Here is a 25,757-nt window from a genome sequence, read left to right on the forward strand (position 1 = left end):
CAAGTTCACAATCAAATCGGCAGTGAGGGACAAAGTAGTCAACCCCAGTCCAATATTTACACAAGTACACTTTTCCTACACATCAGTTGCCATGTCAAGTGGTCAAATGTGTGCAGTTTCATAGCATATCAAGCAAGACTCATTAGAATTAATACAACACTTTAACCAATCTGTAAAATGACAGCCTCATCCTTAGATTAGGGGAAATGAGCCCATAGGCAACTAGGAGCTACTGTACCAGCATCTTGGCAAAATATCGTTAGGAATCATTTCACAGACATGGGAAGACTCCAAAGATAAAGACAAAATTACCCAAGTAGTATGACAAATTACTTTATTACAAAACACATTTAAAACCTCAACAGAACAAAACACATTTAAAACCTCAACAGAACAACTCCAGTTCTCCAGGGCTGCTCAGCGGCGGCGGGAGCCTGATGGTTTAGGCAGACGTGACACTCGCTCCTCCTCCACAGCAGCCTGCAGAGCCTCCACAGCAGCTACATGGTGACAGAGGAAAACACAATTATAAATCATAATCATACCTTGATCAACTTTACTACAGCATCAAAAGTAGCAGATCTGCAAGCTCGAAACGCAGCACAGACGTGTTGCGTGCCGATCTACTACTTTGCCATGTTTTTACAATTTAATCTTGAAACTGTTGACACATTAGGGGTGCGTTCGGAAATAACGCACCGGAGTGCACTCGCCTATTAGTTTGCATTGCACAGTGCGCCATTTCTGAACGTGCCCCAGGTTTCCACCCGACAGACACATGTCAGTTTGCTAAAAAATAAAGACTAAACACAAAAAGGTCAAGGCTGAAGGCACAGAAAAATTCAAAGACGAGAAACGATAGCATTCAGTTGATCTTCATGTTGATATGGTGTGATAAAGTTGCTACACCTTCAGTCATGTTGTTGGGCAGAAACTAGACTAGTTTAAGACCTAAAATAAAGCCACTGAGTGTTGCGTTACACAAGGCCTTACTAAATGGCCAAACATGTTACCTTCAGGACAAGGTATAAAAAATAAAATAAACTGTTCCAAGGAGCCAATATAGGTCACAAGCTCTACTTTTTATAAGACCAACTGACAAAAACAAGCTTATTGAAATGACACGATCACAATGCTATACATACTTTGCTACTTTTGCATGTTCTATGACCAGGCATCAATTCCCCCTCCACCCCAATAAAACAGAAGTTGAAATATGGATACAAGGTTTCCAGACAGCAACGATATGCCCTCACTAGCCTATTCATTAAAATGGCAGTCACCATGGCTTGCTTATGCAATGCTTTTGGTCACAGTCAAGAAGTATCATGACACTCAATCTAAAGAGTAATAAATAACTCCAACCTTGCAGACTGCTGGAATATTCGTGCACACGTCTCGAGTAGTCCAGCAGATCAGGGAGGGCAACCGCCACGTCATATGCGATGTGCTTCATTGGTTCAAGAACCTCACTGGCTCTCTGAGACACTTGGAATCTCTGGAAAACAATCAAATCAAGATGCAATTTTATGAACCATATGCATCCCTCTCCTGGACATTGATAACACTGGCAAAAATTGCGTTACGAGAATTGGTAATGGAAAAGAGGGGGCAAAGTATACCCAGGTCACCTAACATAAGTATATAGAATTTAAGTGGCCAAATTCCAATAACGCAGCTATGACTTGAAGCGTCAAACACCAAGCCAGAAACTGTCTCAAAAAGTAACAAGGACATGTTATTAGTCAAGGGAAATTCTACCTCTATCTCGCCCTGGACCTTGTCCTCTAGCTCAGTCACCAGGGCGTAGGGGTCAGATTGGATCGAGTCCTGCAGAGGAAAATAATCAATGTCAGAGACTAGTATGACTTAATATTTCAGTCAGGATATTTGGGAGCCGTGTCCAATCTGACCTCCGATGAGCTGCTGTCTAAGGGTTTTGCTGCCTTGGCGGGTCGCGGGGCCTTGGGACCGTTCAACTCCTTCACCCTAATAGAAATGACAAGAAAACCCAATCAAGCGGTGAATTGTATCTGTATGCATGGCCATTCTGTGTATATGCATGGTAAGGGTCAGGTGTAACGATACATGGTTGATGACAATTTAAAATCCACAGTAACAAAGAAATTAAATCCGTGTGAAACGTGTGGATAGTGCAGTTTTCTTTTAACCCATTTAGCTCCCGGATTCAAAGGTACCAGGCACCAGGTCTAAATGGGTTAAGGGAAACATTATGGATATACATAAGTAAACAGTGGTTCTCTGGCATACATGGACATTGTATTTGAAGTAACTAACATATGGACCAACCCACACCTTGACATGAACAAATACACATTTATCGATAGACAAGTGTAGCGATATTGAAAAGTAACCTTTTCTTAAAATGTCTAAATACAATGCACACGTACTTACACGTATTTTGATCAATAATTGATTTATTTGCATTGCAAAATGATTTGATACAAAGTTAAACGATATTTACAATCACATTTGTTGATTGAGAGAATTCTTCAGTGTAAATACCATTTTCTAATTTTACAGAGTCGATTCTATACACTGTACAGAGTAGATTCTATACACAGTAAATACTAAGTGGTAAGTGGAAGAAATGATCTGGAGAATAGTTAACATTATAGAGTTTGCGGTGTACCAATTTCCAGTCGCACTCCGAGTGGACAGAAACTCAAGGTCCAGGGACCCTCAGGGTTTCTAGAAAGGTTCCAAACAGGTCCAGAACCAACTCTGTTAAGTGTACAAATGGGGACCACAGGTGTAGTTTCATGACATAAATGTCTACCTGTCCGCATAGCGCAGCGTATTCATGGTGTAGTCACATGAAGCCATGCCTGGAGCGCACAGTGCGATCTGGCGAGAAGGAGGAAAGGTGCATGTACGTTAATATTCATGGTTAACCAACTGAGCACCAGTCATTTGCATGGTTTTAAAGCATTTTTCATCCGTCAGGTCTTTTTACTCTTCTTCAATCTGTTGGCAGCAAAAATACTCAAATACCAGTGTATATGTAATTTTGTAGGTTGTGGGCACTTCCAAGTAGAGAAGTCCTAGGCCAACAGAATTGCTAGCCTATGGTGCTTTATAGAGCCTATACAAAACTTCTAGTCAGGAGACCGGAGTAATTTCTAGCATACATTTTATTGCCGATACTAATCGACAGTCATTTGCAAAAACAAAGTGGCCCAGATTCCTTTTTGTCTGCGTATAATACAAATAAGTCTGTTTTTGCAAATGGATTTCCAATTTCTATAAACAACAAAGTAGGAACTAACAAAGTGACCGATTAATTTTTTTCCGAGTAAACTGCAGTATGAGAAATGGTGCATCAGTCATGACTTTTGCACAATTATTTATTTAACACTTGTCACATGTTGTAGTCGTGCATGTTATTACTGAAGGAAGGTTGCCTTTTGATTGATATGCACCTAAATATTTAAAACGCATTGCTTTTATTAAATGTATTTATTCCGAAACACGCTGGATGCCAGTAGGCATTTTAATGGTTCCATGTTTGTATACATACCATGCAGGTCCTGGACTTCTCACCGATGAAGGAGTCTCTGAGTACCTTGGTCAAGGTGCTCAGTCTGAACGGCACATGGTCCCCGTTCCTCCCCAAGGAGCGAATGCATTCCTGTGGGAGTGAGAGAAACACTTTATTCATTAAAAGCCCAGACTACAAATTACTGGAGAAACATTTTGAAGTGCATTTTAGAATTCAGTCCATTTTGCAGCTCATGGATTTGTGTAATATCCAATCACTGCCTCTAGATGTCACTAAAGGACCTCTGAGATGTCAGCTTAGATGTCAATAAAGGACCTGAGATATGTCAGCTTAGATGTCACTAAAGGACCTCTGACATATGTCAGCTTTAACTCAGCATCTAAAACAGTAAGGTGGCAAGAAAGAACTTCTGGGAACTCAGAGTGCATTTTTGATGCCATACCTTCGTACCGAAGTAAAATAGGGTTGGCTAGTTAGATTATAAATAACATTCATGTTAACTAAAGCAGATTAATAGAGTAGAAGTAAAATATTCATATCATTTCCAGCATTCAAACTCTGTAACAAAGCAGCAGATCTACACACTTGCAATGTGGTTTAGATGCTTGTGTGATGTTGTAGTCGAGCGTTTAAATAAAATGTTAAAATATAGAGATAAGGTTTCTGCCCTTTCCTTCCCCACTGCGACTTCAGAGACAGTGTGCAGCCAGTCTTAATACCATAGACATAAAAGGTAGACGCCCCTTTCCGGCTCTGGAGCGCATGTGCTCAAGGGAGGGCAAAACTTTCCCAAGATTCCTTGCGAAGCATGAGCATGCGTCACAGAGCGCATGTTCGGGTCTGATAAGGCCAGGAAAAAATGCGCTGTGATTGGATAGAATGTGTGGTAGTGTGACGCAACGTGCCTTCCACACTACCGTGTACTTCCTGCCCCAGTGTAAATTCTTCCGCCCCTCCTTCAAAACACATCGCTCCAACGAACTGCAGCGGCCAATGAGGCATAATTATTTTTATATCTATGGTTAATACCTTCAGGGCCAGCAGGCTGCGGTTGATCTCATTGGTTTCCACCATTGTGGCACGGTCGTTGCTGCTGACGTCTGAGCCCCGCTCGTTCCCAGCCAGGTCGATCAGAGAGAACTTTCCGTGCAAGGTCCTGGCGCGGTTGTTGCATCGCAGGACAATCTGGAGGATGGCGTGGGAGCGGGACGAGTTGGCATTCGCAGACGTCTGGCCAGACGTCCTATAGGAGTGACAGAAGAGAACAGTCAGTAGAACAGAGAGTGTGTCGGCTTAGCTTTTAACCATTATTTTTGTAACTTTAGTGGTTGAGAAATGGCTATTTTGGAGAAGAAAAAATAATAAAATGTGCTAATATTCTGGGGGGAAAAGAATAATCACAGTGAATATTGTTAACTCAAATATTTGCTTCTGGGGTGACTGGAACAACATATTTTCAGATGGGGGTCTGCAGATAATTCTGTTGGTCCTTGACATGAAAAGGTTTGAGCATCAGTGCACCACCTATCCGGTCAGGATTTGAAAGACATTTTGTAGAATCTGGTCTCAGGTCTTCATGGGTTAAAAATGGAAGTAGATTGGCTTGTAGATCTGCCATTTTTGAAAACGAAGACTTCACAAACATTGGTGACATTGTTCAGCATTAATATACTGTACCTGCAAGCACTGCCAACTTCTATGATCGTGATGACGTCCTCCGCTGCAGAGACACCCACTTCCTGCAGGCCGACCACCTGAACCTGCTGCCGATCATCCTCCAGAACACGCAGTTTGGTCTTGTCGTTCAATAAATCATAGACCTGAAATGACAAAACACTTTGTCATGTTGGTTCATTTGGTCCACACAGCCCACCAATGGCTTTGTTGAATGCTTTATTCCGATTGGTCAATCGGTGAATTCAGCGGTCTGTTATTTCTGATAACATACTCTAATACAGACCGATGCCTAATCAAACCCTCGGAGCACCAGCTGCGCCCTGCTGATTTACTGCCGTTTCCAACATGACAGCCATGTAAATGCACACAATGTCATTTGCAGCTAAACATTGCTCTCAAAAATGTCTGAAAATATTCGAGCGAGAAATAGACGAAGCAGTAGCGAAAATAGATTGCATTTGATCAACTCACTTCCTCGTTTTCCGACAGGGCTCCAGCCCTGCAGCTGGGCAGGGAGTTCCAGCCAGATATTAACGCTTAGCCACTTCAATCTGCTATGTCATTATAGACACTATTCAAGTGTTTTTAATACAACTTTTCTAAAAACAGATAACTGTACAAGCCAAGGGGTATCGACTATTTTCCCCCCTCCACACAAGTCCATAATGATGTAGGACTTCAGGACCATTCCAGCCATGTTCCATCCCTCTTTATAATTAGGGGTGCACGATTATGAAAGATATGATCCAATCTTGATTTGCAGGGTCATATCTGCCGATATTATACAGAGGAACACAATGGAAACAAACCTAGGCCCTAGGGGGCTTGGCCCAAAGACTATCCGTTTTCACAACTGAATGAATTTTTACTTAGATTTTACATCAAATTTGGTTAGGCTTTTGTTCTAGACTAGAGATACTAGAAACCAGATACGAAGATTCGGTTGAAAATGTAAGTTATCGCTACACATTTGGGTACAACAGCACATGTTTATTAGATTCATACCTTGCCATTGTAGATCTCAAAGAAGGAGACGTATGGACAGAGAGCCAAGTGGGCATACCTCCGGCTGGTAATTAGGCTGAACACATCGTGGGCTGTGTAAGGGACAAAAAAGAATTGCAAGTTGACCCATTTCTGCCCCATATAGCAGATCTATAAGCTCACAGCGCAATGTGAACGGTCAGCGATCTTCAGCTAAGATAATCAGATTTTCAGTGAAGCTAGGGAACCCCGTAATATACAGGATTAAGTGGTTTAACTAGCCTAGTGGGGGGTCACATGAATGAAAGCAATAATAAAATCTAATTACTGAAAGATGTTGCTAGGTCCAAGTCCTAGTGTGATTGGTTTGTGAATTAGCAAAGTTTCATAAACAATTAGCATAATTATGTTTTGTTAGCCTGCCATAGCCAACCAGTTTAAGAAATCGGAGATTGAGGCTTTAACCTTTGCTTACATATCTGAGCTCAATAGGATTTTCTGGAACATTAACGTTGCATTTATTGCAAGTTTTAATCCAAAATAATTAATACCAGCAATGAGCCATCTACAAGCATACAATGTGTGGTGCCGCAATGCATTTTATGCTTGCCTGAGACCTTTAATCCATGAGGTAGCCATTTTTAAGACAGTTTTTGGTATGGAAATTGTATGAGTATGGCTTACCTGCCAAGGCATAGATCCCTTTAGTGCTGTTCTGGCGCTTCCCAGAGAAGTCACCTCCCATGGTCTGGAAATAAGTAAAGTGCCATACCATAAGCACATGGTACATTTTAACTACTGCATTAGTAGGCTCAAAGATTCAACCCATAGTGCATAAAATGTGGATCATGTGCTCTCCGGCACTATGAAAAGACTGCACACTTACATGGGTCTTTCCACTGCCCGTTTGTCCATACGCAAAGCAAGTTGCCATGGCACCATCAAAGATCGACTGGACCAGGGGTTTGGCTGTGAACCTATGGGGGGGGGGGGGGGGGGGGGGGATAATTAATCCTGTCCTTTTAACCACTTCTGCTGAATGTTGGCCCAGAACAGGGATGCCATGTTTCCAGTGGTTAATTGCAATCTAAAAACCAATGACGTGTAGGGAAATGGGTCCTACAAAGTCACAATACCAGAGCATAGAGATGGGAACTGCTAAGATCTAAAGGCCTCGTCTGGTGTTCTAAACAGTGGCATTTCAAACTGAGAGGTAATTCAGACCAATGAAAGTTATCTGCAACATTCTGCTCAAAAACATATGCCGTCATATGGAGCATGAGTTGGTCTTTTGTTTAAAAATAAATAATTTGGACCCGTCCGTGGCTGTATAGCACGTTGGGGTTTGAGAAGCACTGGAGTAAAGAAATAGGCCACATGATTACCTGTAGACCATGTCATTGGTGGCGTTCTCATCGAAGGAGTAATCAAAGTGAAACTCCTGATTCTCCAGGTACTTTGTGAGGTCCACCTTGGTCTTGGGTTGGTGGACCAGCACAGTTCCATTGCCGGGCACAAACACTACATCAATCTCCCTTCGAGCCAGTTCTGGGAACATGACAGATCAGGGAAAATAAATAAAGCCGTCTACTAAATGTAATTCCATGTAAAACTGATTACAGGTTTTGATAACACGTTTCTTCTTTAAACATTGTTGAATGGACCGCTTACCTTTATTGTTAAACGGCCGCTTGCGGATGCACACGCATAACTTTTGATCTTCTACCTGTACAAAGAAATAAAGATCAGAATTGAGAAACTGAGATCAGCGATAAGCCATCAAATATGTGCCAAGCTGACATACTAGGTCGTACTGTAGGTAGGGCTACAAAATAATCCATTACAATTCAGGTTATGTTTTTCTCTTCTTTTAGACCCAGTCACGCAGTCACGCACCTGAGTTCCATGTGAGCAGCAAACCGGATCATATCATCACAATATTCAATACAGTTAATGCACGCTTCCCAATATCTTGCAGCCCTAATAAGTACAGCTCCCATTAGTGATTCTGGGTGAATGCTACAATCACCCATATACACGTTACAAAATAATAAAGTTAAAATCTTACTTCGCATGCACCATTTACTTCATCCATAGGTTTGGGAGGGTTCATGTCCAGGGTCTCTCTGAACTCCTCGATCATTTCATAAAACCTCTGGTGGGGCCGGGACTGGAAGACCTCTCCAAACTGCAGGAAACAAATGGGAATTAAACCAAAGGACAAATGGAGTCTACCAGCACGCCTCAGCCTAAATCTGCCAGTCCAGTGAGTGACAATAGCAGGGACAACAGTTGCAGAAGGCATAGACACTGGACCAGCTACTTTCACCTGCAACTACTGTGGTTAAATAAAAATATACAAAACAGTTGACTGCAACCATGTCTACATAATATACAAACTAACTTCCATAATTGTTTGCCTTTGCATACGCCTGTAAGGCCATTATGGCTAGGGCAAGTGCATGAACATAGTTGACGTAATTATTTATTTTGCTACTGAATGGCTGGACAATGGAAATTAAGAGTTTACAATACATAGTACGCAGTCGCACAGTACACACATAATTTATTTATGATGTATCTATCTTCTCTATTATTAAGGTTATTGTAGTGGTCAATTTGAATTGGGGTGGGGAGGGGGTCATGAGACATGCCGAAGCATTTCCGGGGGTCCCCGGGACAAAACGTTGAGAACCCCTGCCTTAGACGAATAACTGGATTCCCTTGACACAATTACTAGGCAATTTGTCTCACCTTCCCCCTCTTCATTTGAGCATCAGGGGGCTTCGCAACACCAGACATCCTTTTATTGGGCTTGATTTTATCCTTTGGAGCCATGGATGGTCTTGGGCCTGTATACAGAATATGCAACATTACGGTCAGTAAAAGAAAACAAAAAACAAGTCTAGTCCTTTGCTAAGAAACATTTTCTTGTAACACATGGTTCATTGTCAGTTGTAGTTCAGCTAGTTGACAGAGAATATGATTCCACCACCCAATCCTGACCTTTGACCATGTTGTTTACAATGTCCTGGGCCTCGTCGTTCTCCTTTGCCTCCTCGCGGGGACGATTATAGCCACCGGCATCCTTCCTCACCTTTTTGGTGGCCACTAAGGAGAGAGAGATAAGAGTCAGTTATAAATATACAGATGCATGCAAGTTAGTCTTATGTAGCCAGATCAGGGGCTGAAGTGAATACCAACCAGTTCCAGTTGAGGGGAGGGCAGAGTTTAGAGGAGTTGGCTCTACGAATGTGGGTTGAAGTGGAGCCACAAACATGCACGTTTGCCTTGTCGAAGCCCTGGGAACTAAAGAAGTGAAATGTAAGTCAAACAGCAACCCGAGTTGTGATAGTAATGATTGAACTTTACTTTTACACAATGTGGAAAAGGAGATTATTTCAAAGTAAACTAAAGCATGCACTTGGGGAGAGAAACAAAGACTTGGGGTTTCTGAGCCACACAGCAAAAGCAGTTTGCAAAAGACAACTGCAAAGGTGCTGGAACAGCAGTCATCAGAATTTCAGAGCAACATCACAGATTTAACAGTCTGGTTAAATCGGCAGGGCTGCCCTTAAAGACTGACATGCACCCCCACCGAAAAGTGAAAGGCTATGCTCAGCAGGTATTAAAATCATCTACAAGACTGAAACGAAAAGCATATTAAATCCCATTTGGTGATTATTACTTTATCAATTGAATGAAGCATTTCATGGGGTTGCCTATAAGGGAACATGCATAAAGTCATTGCATAGTCAGATGTGATTAACTGTTTTCACATTAAATTTAAAACATCTAAACAAAATGTATTAAAATTAGCTTATGGCCAACTCTGGCTAATTTACATTTGCAAAATGACATGTTGATTAATGTGCATTGTCATTGTTAAATAATTTAAAAATCTACACATGTCCCATGTGATGGTACAATACACTCCTTTCCTAATAGGCTTGCATAAAACCATTAAATTACGATTTCATTTCACCCCCTTAACCTGTAACGATTAAACTGTTCAGATATGATCATCAGCTACACAATGACTTTACAGGCAATATAATCCCAAAACACCCGTTCATGACCTTATGGAGAATAAGTGATTGTGATTATCAGCTTTACAAAGAGAAACATGTATAGCATGCCAACCTGTCTGTTCAGCCACAACGGCTGCTGGAACAGTGGCTTTCGTTTTAAAAAAGAAAGAAATTGTTGGGAGAAAACAGTCAATATATACAAATGCCAAAATGGATGTGAATCAGAAGTGTAGTGAAAACCAATTTACATACCAGTTGGAGGAGCAGGAATTCTGGACGAGCGCAGGCGGCTAAGGTATTTCTGCAAATGGAAAGAAAAGAGACAGGTGTACAGTTATCATGACAGACATGACACTGAGCTCATGCAACAAGCCATATCACTCATGGACAACTTCATCCATATAGTGGTCCTCATTAATGCTCATGATAAGTTTCTACTCTGCGTTTCATAGGAGCGATTTACCAGACCACCATTAGGCAGTTTTTTCCCCCAGCAAACAATTTCAATGTTTTAGATTAAGTACAATGGATTCCATTACAGCATGCCAACTTTCCAGTAATGGAAAGCATGGAGTTCCTATTAGATTAGATTAATCATCGATTATGTCACTGGTAAGCAGGTTTTTTACGTGTCTAGTCCTCCGAGACACAAAATGATTATGAACATTAGCAAGGCCCAATTATAATGAAGCTCACACCCATGCATGCAGTTTCATCTCCGGTTACAGACTCACTATGTGGATATTCCAAAAGGGGGAGAACAAAACAAAAAGTACATCAGTACAAACAAGGCTAGGGGAAATCTCCACTCTCCAGTGCAGGCCACCAATCGGTTTCACTTTAAGGGAAAAGCCAAATAAGCTTGATTGCATGGAAACCTTGTTCACACTTGCCTTGTCCATGCATGGAGCCTCTTTCACAACCAAAGAGGTGAGGTGAAGCAGCAGCTCCTTGTTGTGGGCGTTCAGGTCTTCAAAATCCACCTGTACACCACAGATGAACATGGGTAGAGGTTAGGCAGGGTTTCTGTGAAACATTTGTCAACCAAGGGTGAATACTTGTTGACCTGGCCGACTTAAAGAATCCATAAACACCAGCTTTGACACTTGCCTCCTTCCTTTTGATTGCATTCCTCTCTGTCCACTCAACCATAACCGCACCTTTGGCTTCGTCCACGGACTTCACCACTGAAGAATGAACTCGGCCTAGTTGCATATAGATTCATGAAATGGGTATGACAATTCATTTCATACATTTGTTTTAAAGAAAATGTATCAGAGAACTGGATCGCTCACTACAACATAGGGTTATCATGGCAATGATATTACAGTAGACCCAAAATCAGGGATATGTTCTTTATGTCATGTCATATTCAATCATTGTTGGCCATGTCTTCAGTCCTTTTGTCCCTGGCTTATGCAAGTCTGTCATATACCCAAAGCCCTTTCAATAAACTCATACAAATCATGCCCCTATTAAAAATACACAGCTCAACCAGGGCATACTTGGACCATTACTAAAAAAATGTCTGAATTATGCTCTTACAATTTATATGCACACAGAAATAGTCATACAGCAAGTAAGCTCTGGCTAAGATACAAGTGCTTCAGGTGTGAGACGTACTTGGGAAAGGGCTGAATACAAATAGCCGCTACAGAGGAAGGCATCGCTGAAACATTTGCTGAGTGAACAGTTGAAGTCAAGTTGAAAATAGGATAAATACTTATCCCATTTTAAAAAACTTTCCCACAATTACACAAAAAGACTAGTTAGCATTAACTGCAATGATTATGGGAATATAGAGCAAAGAAATGACATGGACTGACCATCGCTCCTGCTTATGTTCACAGCCTGGCCGAGCAGACTCCCAATAATATGTGCCTCCATTTCTTCGAGGTAAGTGGTTATGCCTGCGCCGAAAACACTGTAAAGTAACAAACAGTCGTTAGCCGAACATGACTTTTTGCGAAATTTCAATTAACACTTTAGCCATTTAGCAGGGCCTTTATCCCGATCGACTTATCGGAATAAGCATGAACTCCTGCCAAAGTTCTCCACGTCGCAGTGGAGTGCCGAGAGAACAAAATCTAGTGGTGCCTCGAATAAACTATACACCGCAGGCAAAATATTGCATTTGTCTAAACAACTGGCCATCTAAATAACATTAACATATGGTCAAGAAATAACAACAGCATTGGATTACCGTACTTACCACTAAAAAGAAGACTAATCGAGCGAACGCAGAGTATTTTATTTTGCAACAAAAACACTGATTGAGAACGGCTGATGATTGGCTGCGTTCTTCTTCTTTGGCATTTTATCATAATTTGGAACACGTGATTGGCATAGAGTATTAGTGATTGGTCGAATGACAGGAAGTTGTCATGATCAGACTGATGACGATAAGCCCTATTCACGATGACGTTCCACAACTTCCGGTTCACGTCCGGGTTTGGCTTTGAAGGGGAGCGGCCATAGAGTTATTATATACTCTAAGATAGGGATACATGCAATTTTACAGACTTAAAGAGGACAATATCGTTTCATTCCAAAAGGTAAAGTTAACATTAATACTGTTTTCAGTTTTACCATCTTTTTGTCTTGATAATGGTATCCGTCTTTTATACTTTACCATTTTTGAATTGCCTTAAATGTCTTGTTTGGATGTGCGTGTAACTTGTAAGTATCAATGCTAATGCTACTGCGGCTGCTGTTTGCCTTTGTTTATCTGATTTCTTTTTTTAAATAAACGGCAGGGAGTCCGTTTTGTTTTATAACTAGATCCTTTAACGGTTGAATTTAATTGTAACCCCACATGATGCAAACTAATCATTGGTGTTTATTTAGCCCTCAGGACTTTTTGTGTTATCATTTTATGTGACTGCACCTCGATCGTGCTGTTTACATTTCTGCTTAATACAGTATTAAATAAATCTATCATCCATTCAGTCAGTGTGTATCCAACTCTGTATGTACATACTATAACCAAAATTAGCCTTACATTTTTAACAGAGGTTAGGGCACATAATCTGTTTCATATAGATAGACAAGTAGGCTATGATGTTTTTCATTTTAGGTCTGCAAGCTTACGTATACTTTATTAGCGATTTATTATTTTGTAGTGAAAATACAATTGTATTTATTTTATATATCAATTATTTGATAGACATCAATCCTCAGTGGATATCCATCATTATACTAAGTTACTGACTTGATCAAAGCTCTTAATTTAAACCATTTCCATGTATATCATTATTAATTTCAGGGTATGGAATTCACAAAATCCCTTGCCCACCTGCCGCAAATGCGGTTCAATGATGTTGAAAGGCTTGCTGCTCAGTTTTCAGACACACCATCTTCCAAACGGGAAAAGGGGTACAAGTTCTTCATTGAACAGTATCTGTTTGATTATGAAGGTAAAGTGCTTTTGTCTTTGTTAGTAAAACAGGACCCCACTTTGAGAAGTACATAATTTCATTCTGTATCATGAAATATAATAATTAATTAATATGCATTGTTAATCTTGCACACTTCGCATAGTCCAATTAATCTAGAGAGAACGGGTGTTCCATTGGTCAGTCTTCCATTCAAACTGTCTTAGAAAAATAATAGATTATGTCATAAAATTATCAATAATGTGATAAAATCACATTGGGGCAAAAAAATGTGAATTATGCTTGCAATACACTTATACTGAAATTATTTGTATTTGTTTATCATTTTGTGTGTGTTAAAAGGTTACATCGTCCAGCACCTCCCTGACAGTACGGTCATGGTGGAATCTATAGTCCTCAAAGTGTCATCTTCAGCTGAAGACACCAACACAAAGGTTCTCCTGGAGTTATCAGGTAATTCTAAGCACATTTGGCTGAAATAGTTTTTTCTGATATCTGGCGTGATCATTTAAATCTAAGCTATTAAGGGTTGGTTTTTCCACACTGTTAAATCACTCTGGATTTTACTTTGTAATACTGAATTTTTAACCACTTGGTGTCAAATTTGTAATTACCTTTTTTTCTTTTCTTTTGGTATTCAGACAGCCAGCAATGAGTAATTACATTTTTTTTAAATACTGAAAGAATATTGCTTATAGCAGCTTTAAACCCTATATATTTTGTGGACTGCGGTCCCCCAGGGGTCTGTACTTGGTGCTCTCCTTTTTGTCCCTGTACACCAAATGTCTTCGCTGACAATAGCTGATCTGAAAGTTCACATCAGCTAATCTGAGCTTGTAGATCACCTATTTCAGCCAAATATTTGCCTACATGCCTAAAATAAGGATTAATGATGCTTGTGGGGGTCATGTGGTTAAAAACCTAAGGGCTGAAAGCAGAGAGACTTTATTTTAATTATTTTCTAGTAAGTGACATTGGTGGGCTCTGTGTGCTTGTGCCATCTTCCCAGAGTGCTGAATAAGCAGTAATGCATATTACAGTATGCATGGTACAGTATCTGACACCAAAACGTGTTGCAATGTTTCCTCGTGATTTCAGGTTAAGAGTACTAATCACTACTTACACTTACAGTATCTATAACCACAGTGTTATATATAATACCAAAGTGTTATTGTTTACAATTTTGTGGCAACAAAATTGGAAGCACACCGTTGTCTATAGAATGTAATTGTAGCTGATATTTTCCATTCACTGAAACAAAGGACACTAATTCGAAACACTAAAGTAGAATAGCTGTTACGGTTTCACCATTCGATAGGGTGTGTGTTCTGACTTTTTAATCACATAGTGTATTTTTACATTTGTTATAACCTCAAGTTATTAACGCATGAATCATCATACTGATGATTTGTTCTAAACCGGAAAAAAGTTTAAAAGGCGAATCAAATAAATTCTCCTACAGTGCTTATTATTAACTTCCTGTTCTGCTGTACTTTGTCAGGATGAAGACCTGGGGAGCTTCCTTTCTACTCTCCTGAAAAAAGGGATTCCTTCTGGATTGTGCTGAAATATCACAAACCAAAGATCGATGATCAAACATCAAACTGCATCGTCAGTGATGAAGGTCATCCAGTGTAGGCACATTAACTGAGCCAAGATGGACTGTATAGTAGATCTACAAGCTTGTGTTCTGAACTTGTACATCAGTGATTGTCACCAAGAGATTTGGTGTTTGGAGGGGGGAAAAAAGCAGACGAAGACGAGTACAGCACCAACTCGGGTCAAGTTTCTTAAGTGGAGAGTCTTCAAGGGGCTAAATGTTCCCTGACATTATGTACATTTTATTCACTGTTGTTAATTTAGATGTACCTGCCAAGGGCCTAGAAATAAAACATGTAAATTATTTTTTTGCTTTGGATATTGTACAAATGCCAAATTCACTAAACCTATATTAACCCATTCTGACCGGGCACCCATTTTGGTGTTGGCATCATGTTATGCTTTAGCTATTGAAAAATAGTGGCGCGATACGAGCTTGTAGGTCTGCTATTTTTGATAAATCGAAGAACGACTGACATTTTTTAGAATCTGATCTCGGGTCAGAATGGGTTCATCAGACCAGTGTGTGTCCAGTGGAAACCTCGCATGAATCTGATCTCGGGTCAGAATGGGTTAAAAAAGACAGTTTAGAAATACTTCCATTTTTGTGTGTGTTATCTTTATACATGCTAGATGATACGTATGAGTATATTACATTTGATTATACAGGAACAGACATCAAAGCTATCAAATAGGACAAAACAATTACAGCTGAAATCAATAATATATCAGTATTCTGATATTAACCTGTGGGCCACATGAAGTGTAGGTGGGGGCGTCGTGTGTGGCCGCCAGTTGCCCATGTATGCTGTAGACTATACTGTATACTTATTGATGAATTAACAAATTGTGGTAACAATTTAATTCCACTGGCATGGTGTATACTGTAGTGTAGGCCTACATTCTTTCCCCTCTGTACCTGTTGAAGTTCTCTTAATAGATGTATGCACTAGAAAGCAATTGATGTTTGTATTTTATGGCTAGTTTTGTTTTGATCTGCTACTTTTAATGCTTTTAGAATACGGATAGGAGATTTCTGACCCAGGCAACAATACTGTCACTGAATATGCTAAGGCCCTGCCCAGACTGGCATCCCAAATCTGATTTGTGGGCTATCCAGATTAGAGTCGCATTGTTTTTATGCAGTCTGAACAGCAAAAACAGATTTTAATCACATTCCTCAGCCACTCCATTTCAATCCACTAAGTAGTAATTAACCAATCATTAAGCCATATTTCAAATATAGTGGAAATAAGATCTACAGTACAAGCTCACAATGTGTTGCGATGCATTTGTGAGCTTGTAGATCAGAAATATTTTAAGTCAAAATTGTAAAACAGCAATGTATTGATAATAAACTAAAATTTTACTTTGTAATTTGTGCTGTTAAATTCTTACCGTTTAAACATTTGCTCCAGTACTCAAGTAGGCCTACACATTTGTTTGACAAACAACTTTCACTTGTAGTAGTCAAATTTAACCAGGAGTAATATTTTGACTGTACTGCCGTTGAGAACTTTGTCCAACGCTGGTTATACTGCCAAGAAACATTGTGAAATAATCTACCAAACACAAATGTCATTTTTTTTTAGATTAATACACACTATTTATTTGACTAGAAACAGAATTGTACTAGAAACATGTGATTGACTCAAAGTAAGAAAAATAATACACACTTTATTTACACTATACAATAATAATAAAATGAATATAGGCTATTATAAAGACACTATTTACAATGATAATTGATCGAGTGGGAATTTTGGGAAAACAGCACTTCTAGATGCTCCATGTCCAGCTCCAACCCAGGTCTGCTGACTGCACAGCTCTCACCTCCTAGTTCTGGAAGGAAGGGAAAACATGTCAGCTAAAAACAAAGGACTCCACAATTGTACTTTGAAGTGCAATACTTATCGACCTACTGTAATCTTTCTATTAATTTACCAATCTGTGTGTGTGTGTGTGTGTGTGTGTGTGTGTGTGGTTGCAAGATGGCGGCAGGAGTGAACGCTGGTTCACCAGCCAAAATGCACTAATTCCACACTAAAGCACACCCGTCGTAACTACCGTCGTCAATGTAGGGAAGAAAGGTTATTATTATTATGGATATAACCAGATTGCTGCTCGCGATGTGCCTCATTGCGGTGATAAAGTCGGCCTTTAAAGCCGCTTTACCAACCGGTAGAATATATCAACAAAGGTGGAGGGTGTTCGACCCCACGCCAACAGCGGGGAGTCCAAGCACCTGGACAACATTTTCAGACTATGTCCGTCCACTTACACCAGAGGAGTGGATCCTCTTTCAAAACGAGGAAAGAAACTTCAGAAAAACTCTGGATACAAAGCGACTCGAGGAGCGGCGAAACTTTGCCTTCTCAGGTGGAACGCCTGTCAAATGGACTAAACTCATCAGCATTCTTAATGGATTGTACTACAAGAACGGGACTTTCACCACTCGCCATAAGAACGGAAGACCATTTGGACTACCGCTACTTAAGTACACACTGCGAGTATTAAAAAAGTTTCCGCTCTTCAGTCCGACCCTCCCACAAGAACTGTCTCGGGAGCCCCTGGGGGAATGGATCGAAGCGCAACTGGGCTACGTGAGAGACGTCATCCAGCCAGCGCTCGGGAGAACCAGCGAACATCAAAGGAGACCGAGAGAGGTGGGCAGAGATAAATTGGCTTACCTATGGCAACATAGGAGAACGAAAGCAACAGAAATCATATTGAATAACAGCACATATCCAAACCCCCCGCCCTCTGTTAATACTGTGGACCTTGTGCAGAATTACTACTCAGCCAAATGCAAACCAACTAATCACGCCCCTTTAGGTGACGCACCATGGCTACAAACGCTTGCACTCGACCCCCCGCAATATAGCCCAGAGACCCGTAACTTTACAGCCAGTGAGGTGGAAGATGTGATCAATATCCTGCCAAACAACAAGGCCAGTGGCGCTGACGGGGTCACATATGAAAATCTAAAAGCCACTAACTCATCTCAAACTCTGGTAAATATATTCAACACTTGCCTGCTGAATAGAAAAGTGCCGGACTCATGGGCAGGTGCATTAATACACAGAATCCCTAAAAAAGGCAATATTCCTGACGACCCTTCTACGTGGAGGGACATTTCACTTTTACCGACAATATATAAAGTATTCATGAAATGCATATTGGCCCGTATTCTGCCCTGGCTCACAGACACTGGCATTCTGTCATCTGAACAAAAGGCGTATATTGCCCGTCAAGGAATGAATGAGCATGTTTTCTGTCTGAAGACAGGGATCGACAACTTTAAACATGACTCTGCAAAGTTCTATTCTGTTTTCTTAGATTTCCGTGATGCATTCGGCACATTGCCTCATAATGTTATGATTTATGCTCTTAGTGAAATCCAGCTGCCACAACTGTACATAGATATAGTGACGAATGTCTATGAAAAATCCTACATTCAGGTTATATGTGGGAATACTCTGACTGATCCAATCAAGCTTGGTATAGGTATTAAAACAGGGTGTCCCTGGAGTGCGGTGAATTTTATTCTTTCAATTAACCACTGGCTCAAATGGATGCGCCAGTGCGCACCTGAGGGAATAAGATCACCAAACCCTGTCCAGGGGTACGCCGATGATGTGCAAATTGCGTCACATCAAGAGAACGTAATTATAGCTATGCTCTCCCGTACTGAGGAGTTTCTGCTGTGGTCAAGGTTGGAGGCTAAACAAACCAAATGTGCTGCGTTTTATGAAAGGCGCAGCGGTGGTAATCGGTGGTATAAATCTAAAACCGACAAGCCCCCATCCTTTTCACTCATGCAAAAACCCATCAGAGTGTATTCAAGACATGAAACTTATCAATACCTGGGGCATAAATTTAATGTTGCAGGCGACTGGGAAGAGCAAGTCAGAGAACTGTATGATGACTACTCTGTCAGACTGGACTTGATCGACTCCTCCCCCCTCCCTATCCGAATGAAATTGCAGGCAATCAGAGAATTGGCACTCGCCAAAATTCAACATCTATTCTCGAACATCCATTTGCCACAGAACACCCTTACAGAACTGAATAACAAGGCAGTGCGCTTGGTGAGGGGCTGGTTCTGTCTCAATACTCACTCCACCCGTGCCATACTGTTTCAGCCCATCAGAGATGGTGGTCTGGGTGTACCGAATATTGAGTGGGTTTACACCGCCACCAGAACCAGTCACCTTATAAATATGCTCAACAGCGACGACCCCACGGTCAGGGAAATGGCTCGTGAGTCACTCATTCAACATATGCAGCGACGTAAAGTACCACCCGCGCTGGAGAATGAGACGCAGTTCCTTGGATTCAAGACTAAGGCGAATGGTAAATTGGACATTAAAGCCGCTGGATTCGGTGTGCGGTCCGACTGGATGGATCTTAATGATTTATGCCAGCGATCAGGATTACAGTTAAAGTGGGTGGCGCCTGATACAACAATTGCTGCGCTCAACAACAGCATCATCATAGATCCGCGTGTCCGTGCATGTGCGACCTACGAGCAAGACGGTGCGCACCATGAACTGTCAATCAAATCCGCGACCGCAAGAGCCACCATTCTAGGAATGAAGCGATCAGAAAGTGCACAACACTGGACCAGTCTGAGGCTGCAGGGAAAACTGGCTCTTCTTCCCTTTGCAAACCACTCATTATCACACTCTATACTGTCAAATAACACCATAGGTGAGGACATTCTCATTTTCACTATTAAAGCCCGTTTACAGGTGTTGCCGACCAAGTTCAACTTGGCAACCTGGTACCCATCAGCACACGACCCACACTGCATCCTACATCCAGTACCACATGACAAAGAAACAGTCGCACACATCTTAAATGGTTGCAGCCACTATAAAGGACTGTACATTGCCAGACATGACCGTCTGGTGGACCTGGTCTCAGACAAGATCAGAGGAGTACAGGACAGGACAACAAGAATGTATAAACACAGCACTGTAAAAATAGACTGGTTTGATCACAATGACACGCATGTCAATTCACTACAAAATATTCCAAATACCCCAGATATTGTGTTCATCAATGAAATTAGAAAAACTGTCACTATATTTGAAATAGGCTGCCCATTTGATTTGTATATGGACACTTGTTTTACATCCAAACTTATGAAATATCAGCTTCTGGTGGAACGTATTATGGCCTTGGGATATAACTGTCAACTTATTGTCCTTGTATTTGGAAGTCTGGGCCATGTCCATAAACTTGTGCTCAGGGGTTTGCAATTGGGTGGATTGCTAAAAACAAATGCAAAAAAGCTGGCTAAATACTGTTCTGTCTCAGCTACTATGGGCAGTCTGTCTGTCTGGAGAAGGCGTTGTTTCATTTATCCCTAGGAGGCTTAAAAAAAAACCCAAAACAAACATCCTGTCTAGTAGTATCAAGTATATAGTATGTCAACAATGTGCTGTATATATATATTTTTTTTAAATATATACTTTCTCTTCTTTTCCCTCTGTGTGTTAAGCGCATGTGCAGCAGCTTGGTTGGACCATGTAATGTATAACCTTATTCTGACCAGTGTTTGGGTCTATTCTGTATACGCCTCTTGTGCAGATCCAAATAAAAGAAATCAAATGTGTGTGAATGAGTGCGTGCGTGCGCGCACAGGCTCTAAGCCAGGGGTCTTCTAGGCAATGATACAGAAAGTAGGCAAAAGCCATACAATGGAAGAATGAGACATGGTACATGTCCTTTAATGCCAGGAACACAGGAAGACGATGGCTGCTCTAACAGAATGACACAATGTAACTTAAGTACTATTACTTGCCCTGCTCTGGAACGCTCTGGGGGCGTTGTTCCTCTGGAGTGCTCTGGGGGCGTCCATGGGCGCTTCAATCAGGATGGCAAAATGTGGTTTCCTCATGGGCTCTGGAACCTTATGTGGGAGAAAATGGAATAGTTTGTAACTTGAACTTGGAACAAATTTTCAGAAACTGAACTGCTAGAAAATCCTTGTTCTGTTCTACAGGTGCATTTTTTATGTCTTTGCTTACAGTTTTGTTGAAAGTGAAGTATGGCCAGCAAGGTGCTAAACAAGGTCTCCGGACTGACTAAGTTTCTAGCTCGAACAGCAAGATACATGGATAGGGAGACAAAATTAGTGGTGGCCAACTCCCTTATCCAGTGCCACTTTAAAGTGGCACTGGACCACAGTAAAGTGGGCAAAGGCTCATTCATTTATATAGGAGCCACACAGTGGAATAGCCTGTGTTAAATCCAGTGTTAAACTGACCTCCAATTTGAGGACATAAAACTAAGACAAAAAAAATGGCTACTGGAAAAGGTTCCCCTATAAGGGGTCATCTTAGAGACTTAGAGGGATGGATAGGGATGTATTTGTGATGTATTTTAAAGTATTGTTCAGTGTGAGAGGACCCCAGTGGAAATAAGTCTTTGGACTTTACTGTGTAATCCTTGAATCGCTGATTATAATGTTGTATTATGATTGCTTTTCTAAATAAATCAAATCAAATCAAAGGCCAAATGTTTAACAAAAATGAGCATGAACGAGAGGCTGTGTCAGCGTAACTAAAACTAACATTGTTCAGCCCCCTAGGCTATGCATCACAAGAAAGGTGTCAGGACAAAATCACTTAAACAAATGACTAAAATGATTGATATATATGGAAACAGATTATATTAAAAGCTTTGGACAAGAGTCAAATGTATGGTGGAGGTATAGTGATCATTATACATTCATATAAAAAGGTAAAGCTTAACATAAACCAGGCTAAATATACAAGAGGAAAATCGCTAGCATTATTAGCATTCGTTAGCTTCCATTTCCAACTAACGTAGACATTTTCATAACAGTAAAATGCAAAAGACCGATAACATTAGCAAGACAGGATCATCGCAAAGCCATAAATACCATTACCTTATAATGTACCGGTCGAAATTAAATATTGTAGCCGTAGATCAGAAGAGGTCCATAGAAACTCAATGGATAATTAAATATTATCCCCTACAAAGTCTAAACCGGAAGAGTAACTGACGTCACGTGAATAGGGTCGACGAGACGAGATGTGGCTTTGACCCTTCAAAATAAAAGCATTAGGCCTACAACAACTTGACACAAAATAAATGAAATAATGTTTTAACATGAATGTGACTTAACTATGAACTTCTTAATTATGCACACAATATAATAAACAAGCATGAACTTATTTTAGCCTTCTTATGAACTTTGTCTTAGAGAAATAAACAACTTATATTACTTGTAGTGGCAACAGTTACACAATGTAGCATTTGTTTTATTTGGCTATTGCTGGCCAAATACTTTCTTTAATATAAATATGAAAAGTGTAAATGTATAGTACACCATTACGTTTTATTATAGTTTAATAGAAGTTATGTAAGTCGAGATGACATTTTTTTAACAGGTAGAAGCAGGCATCACCTTTGACCAAATAGGCCTATCCCAAAGGATCAGAAATGATAAGACATATGGCCTTACATGCAAACCAACAAAACGTTAACATCTGAGCAAATAGTTACTTAGTTAAATTGCAAAAAGGAAAACAAAAAAGTGGGCATCATACTGTGGTCATCTATCCAGGTATTTTATGTTCAATTCTACACATTACAATAATGTCAACAAAATGTATCCCATACCATTACATGTGATTATATTGTGATAGCTACTCTTTCTTTAATAATTCACCACTTTAATAATTCACCACATTATACTAGGCTACTGTATAATATAGATTATTGTACTGTATATATTACTACTGTACTGCAAGTATATGTTATGTTCTATACCCAGCAGTGCACTACAGTACAACACAGCCTACTATTGACTATTTACTTAAGTAAAACATTTGGTTGGGAGGTTGTTTTTCCTTTTTAGATATTAAAAAGGTCTTAAAGGAGAATTCCATTGTACACTATCAGAATTACGTGGTTATGGTTATGGCCGTTCAGGGCTCTCTCTTTGTGCGTTTCTAGTATTATTATTGTCCGCTCATTTTGTCCGTGGCAAAAAAATATTTTGACAAAACTGTCCACCACAAGCCATGCAGCATGGTGATGATGAGACTTGGGACAGACAGAGATCCTTAGATTTGAGAGATTCTTGGCTCTGGACAGCCGCTAATCCGACCATCTTCCCACTCGGCACTGTCACACACACACACACACACACACACACACACACACACTGAGTGCATGGTGTGGAGTTCAATGGTGCATCCAGGCCTAGTTGAACAAACGCCAATACAAAACCCGGCATGAACATTATGCAAGGCGAGACACGCAAGACGCCATGCGACACCCCCTCAATAAGCCGTGCTGAGGGTCAGTTTGGCCTATCAGGAGGCCCTGCCGATCAGTCAAACCCAGGTCAGTTAAGCCTTCAGAGAACCCCAGAACCTCTGTCTCTCCCTGGACCAGAGTTCAGGATCGTATAGAGAATCTCTGTCTCTCCCTCAGAGCAGAGTTCAGGATCGTATAGAGAACCTTTGTCTCTCCCTGGACCAGAGTTCAGGATCGTATGGGGAACCTCTGTCTCTCCCTGGACCAGAGTTCAGGATCGTATAGAGAACCTCTGTCTCTCCCTGGACCAGAGTTCAGGATCGTATAGAGAACCTCTGTCTCTCCCTGGACCAGAGTTCAGGATCGTATAGAGAATCTCTGTCTCTCCCTCAGAGCAGAGTTCAGGCCACTCAGCATACATGCTTTTTCAGTTCTCGGAAATCGTACCTTCCATCAAATGGTCTTGTGAGACCCACACCCGAATTTGCGTCCGTTTAGTCTATCGCCCTCCGGGTTATATGCCCCGGATATGTGCTACCCATTGCATCCGTTGTCAGAATACCCGTTTTACCTGTTGCGAGAAGACCAGTTTTGGCAGTACTTAGTGCAGTCCATTATGATAGTACTGAAGTTACTAGTCACTAATACAGTATATTGATGACATCAAGGATGTCCATATAAGGGAATCTTATATAGATGGGCATAAAAGCGACACATGGTCGCCTGAAACAGCAAGCTAGCCACAATAAGCCGACATCCACTCTACACACCATGATGATTTAATAATAATAATAGTATGATCTGACAATCCCTTGGGTTCCATCGAACAAGGGTCTCTCCGCCATGCCGCCTACGGTGGAGCTCCCCCCCTGGAGGAGTTGAAGGTGCCAGAGGTGAAGGTATCGTCCGCAGTGCTGAAGGCGTCGGCGCACCACTACGGCTCCCAGTGCGACCGACCCAACAAGGAGTTCATGCTCTGCCGCTGGGAGGAGAAGGACCCCCGCCGGTGTCTGGCGGAGGGGCGGAAGGTCAACCAGTGCGCCGTCGACTTCCTCAGGGCAGTCAAGGAGAACTGCGCGGAGTCCTTCACACAGTACTGGACATGTTTGGACTACGCCAACCTGGCGGAGCTGCGGCGCTGCCGCGCCTCACAGCGGCTGTTTGACGGCTGCGTCCTGGACAAGCTGGGATGGGTGAGGCCCGGCCTGGGAGACCTGTCGAAGGTCACCAAGGTGTCTACGGATCGGCCCGTCCCCGAGAATCCCTACTGTTCTCGGCCACGCCCGGAGCCCAACCCGGTCATCGATGGCAAACTGGAGCCTTCCAAACTGGGCAGCAGGTTTTTCTTCTGGCCCTGGTGATAATAAGGCGTTTTGCTGATTCGGTCCTCTCCTAGGCCATGGGCCTTGTCCAGAAACAGAAACAAACTCACAAAAAACCAGTGCTGGGCTGAGGATAGAATCGAAAATAAATCACACTTTTGTGAAGTGAGGGGCACCTTTGTTTACTTTTGTACGTCACGGGGGGCATGCTTAAACCAAACAACACCAACTGAAACAACCTTCCAATCTAAACAAAATTATTGCCGACCAGGACAAGCAGTACGATGTGAGCAAGGCTGGTTTCAGTCAGTGAACGCTCATTGGGAACGCATGGCCCTCCAGTTAAGCAGTTCTCAACGGGTGCTTGAATCAGAAGAACCGGAGGAACCTGATCAAACATCGGTTCCTCAATGTCTGCTATTTATAGCAATACAATTACAATACGGTGGTTCTCAAACATTTTGGCCTTTATGGACCTGTTAAGGGTCCATTTTAGGAATCATTACGGGCCATTTACCGTAAGAGGGAATGAAACGGTAAATCCTGAAGGATCCCAACCATAGAAATGTGTGCAGATGAGAACATCCAACATCCTAGCATGATCTGTGCAAATCAGCATTGTTAGGCAACACGCATGGCGAGAGTTTGTGTTGCCAGATCAGAGCTCTGCCCAACTGCATATAAGGTTTGATGTCTTGAGTTTGACCTGAGACGTGTGACCAGACAAGCTTTGAGATAGACATACTGTATACACATAGCCCAATCAAACTCACAAGGGGGATTATTTTACATATTGATGGGAAGGTGCCGGTTTTGGGGACAAATCTGACAGCAGCTTTGTCGCTGCATGACAAACTGCCTGAAAGGATTGAATACAAATTGTCAAAGACTAATAGTTTTGGGTTCTGAGCTACAACTTCACTTC

At 41.4% G+C, this 25,757-nt stretch overlaps 2 protein-coding genes across 2 annotated transcripts; one reads left to right on the forward strand and one right to left on the reverse strand.

Annotated features, from left to right (window-relative positions):
- Positions 1-417: 417 nt before the first annotated feature.
- LOC308322132 (kinesin-like protein KIF2C) lies at positions 418-12,095 on the reverse strand (the record flags this gene model as incomplete). Its single annotated transcript, XM_080773326.1, has 22 exons — positions 12,042-12,095; positions 11,326-11,420; positions 11,109-11,198; positions 10,468-10,516; positions 10,328-10,363; positions 9,389-9,493; positions 9,191-9,295; positions 8,939-9,036; positions 8,253-8,372; positions 7,856-7,910; positions 7,570-7,732; positions 7,071-7,161; positions 6,869-6,932; positions 6,206-6,297; positions 5,201-5,343; positions 4,553-4,766; positions 3,542-3,652; positions 2,801-2,868; positions 1,914-1,989; positions 1,762-1,830; positions 1,366-1,498; positions 418-500 (listed from the first exon to the last, which is right to left on the reverse strand). The coding sequence occupies exons 2-22, from the start codon at positions 11,365-11,367 to the stop codon at positions 418-420; spliced, it is 2,007 nt and encodes a 668-aa protein (XP_080629452.1). The 5' UTR covers positions 11,368-11,420; positions 12,042-12,095.
- Positions 12,096-24,353: 12,258 nt separating this feature from the next.
- On the forward strand, positions 24,354-24,871 carry LOC308322814 (NADH dehydrogenase [ubiquinone] 1 alpha subcomplex subunit 8-like; the record flags this gene model as incomplete). Its single annotated transcript, XM_080774278.1, is given in 2 exon segments — positions 24,354-24,375; positions 24,378-24,871. Coding segments are annotated over 2 exon segments (516 nt in total).
- Between the last annotated feature and the right edge of the window lie 886 nt (positions 24,872-25,757).

This window comes from Protomyctophum bolini (assembly GCF_963924005.1).
Source record: "Protomyctophum bolini genome assembly, chromosome: 10".
Taxonomy (NCBI): Eukaryota; Metazoa; Chordata; class Actinopteri; order Myctophiformes; family Myctophidae; genus Protomyctophum; species Protomyctophum bolini.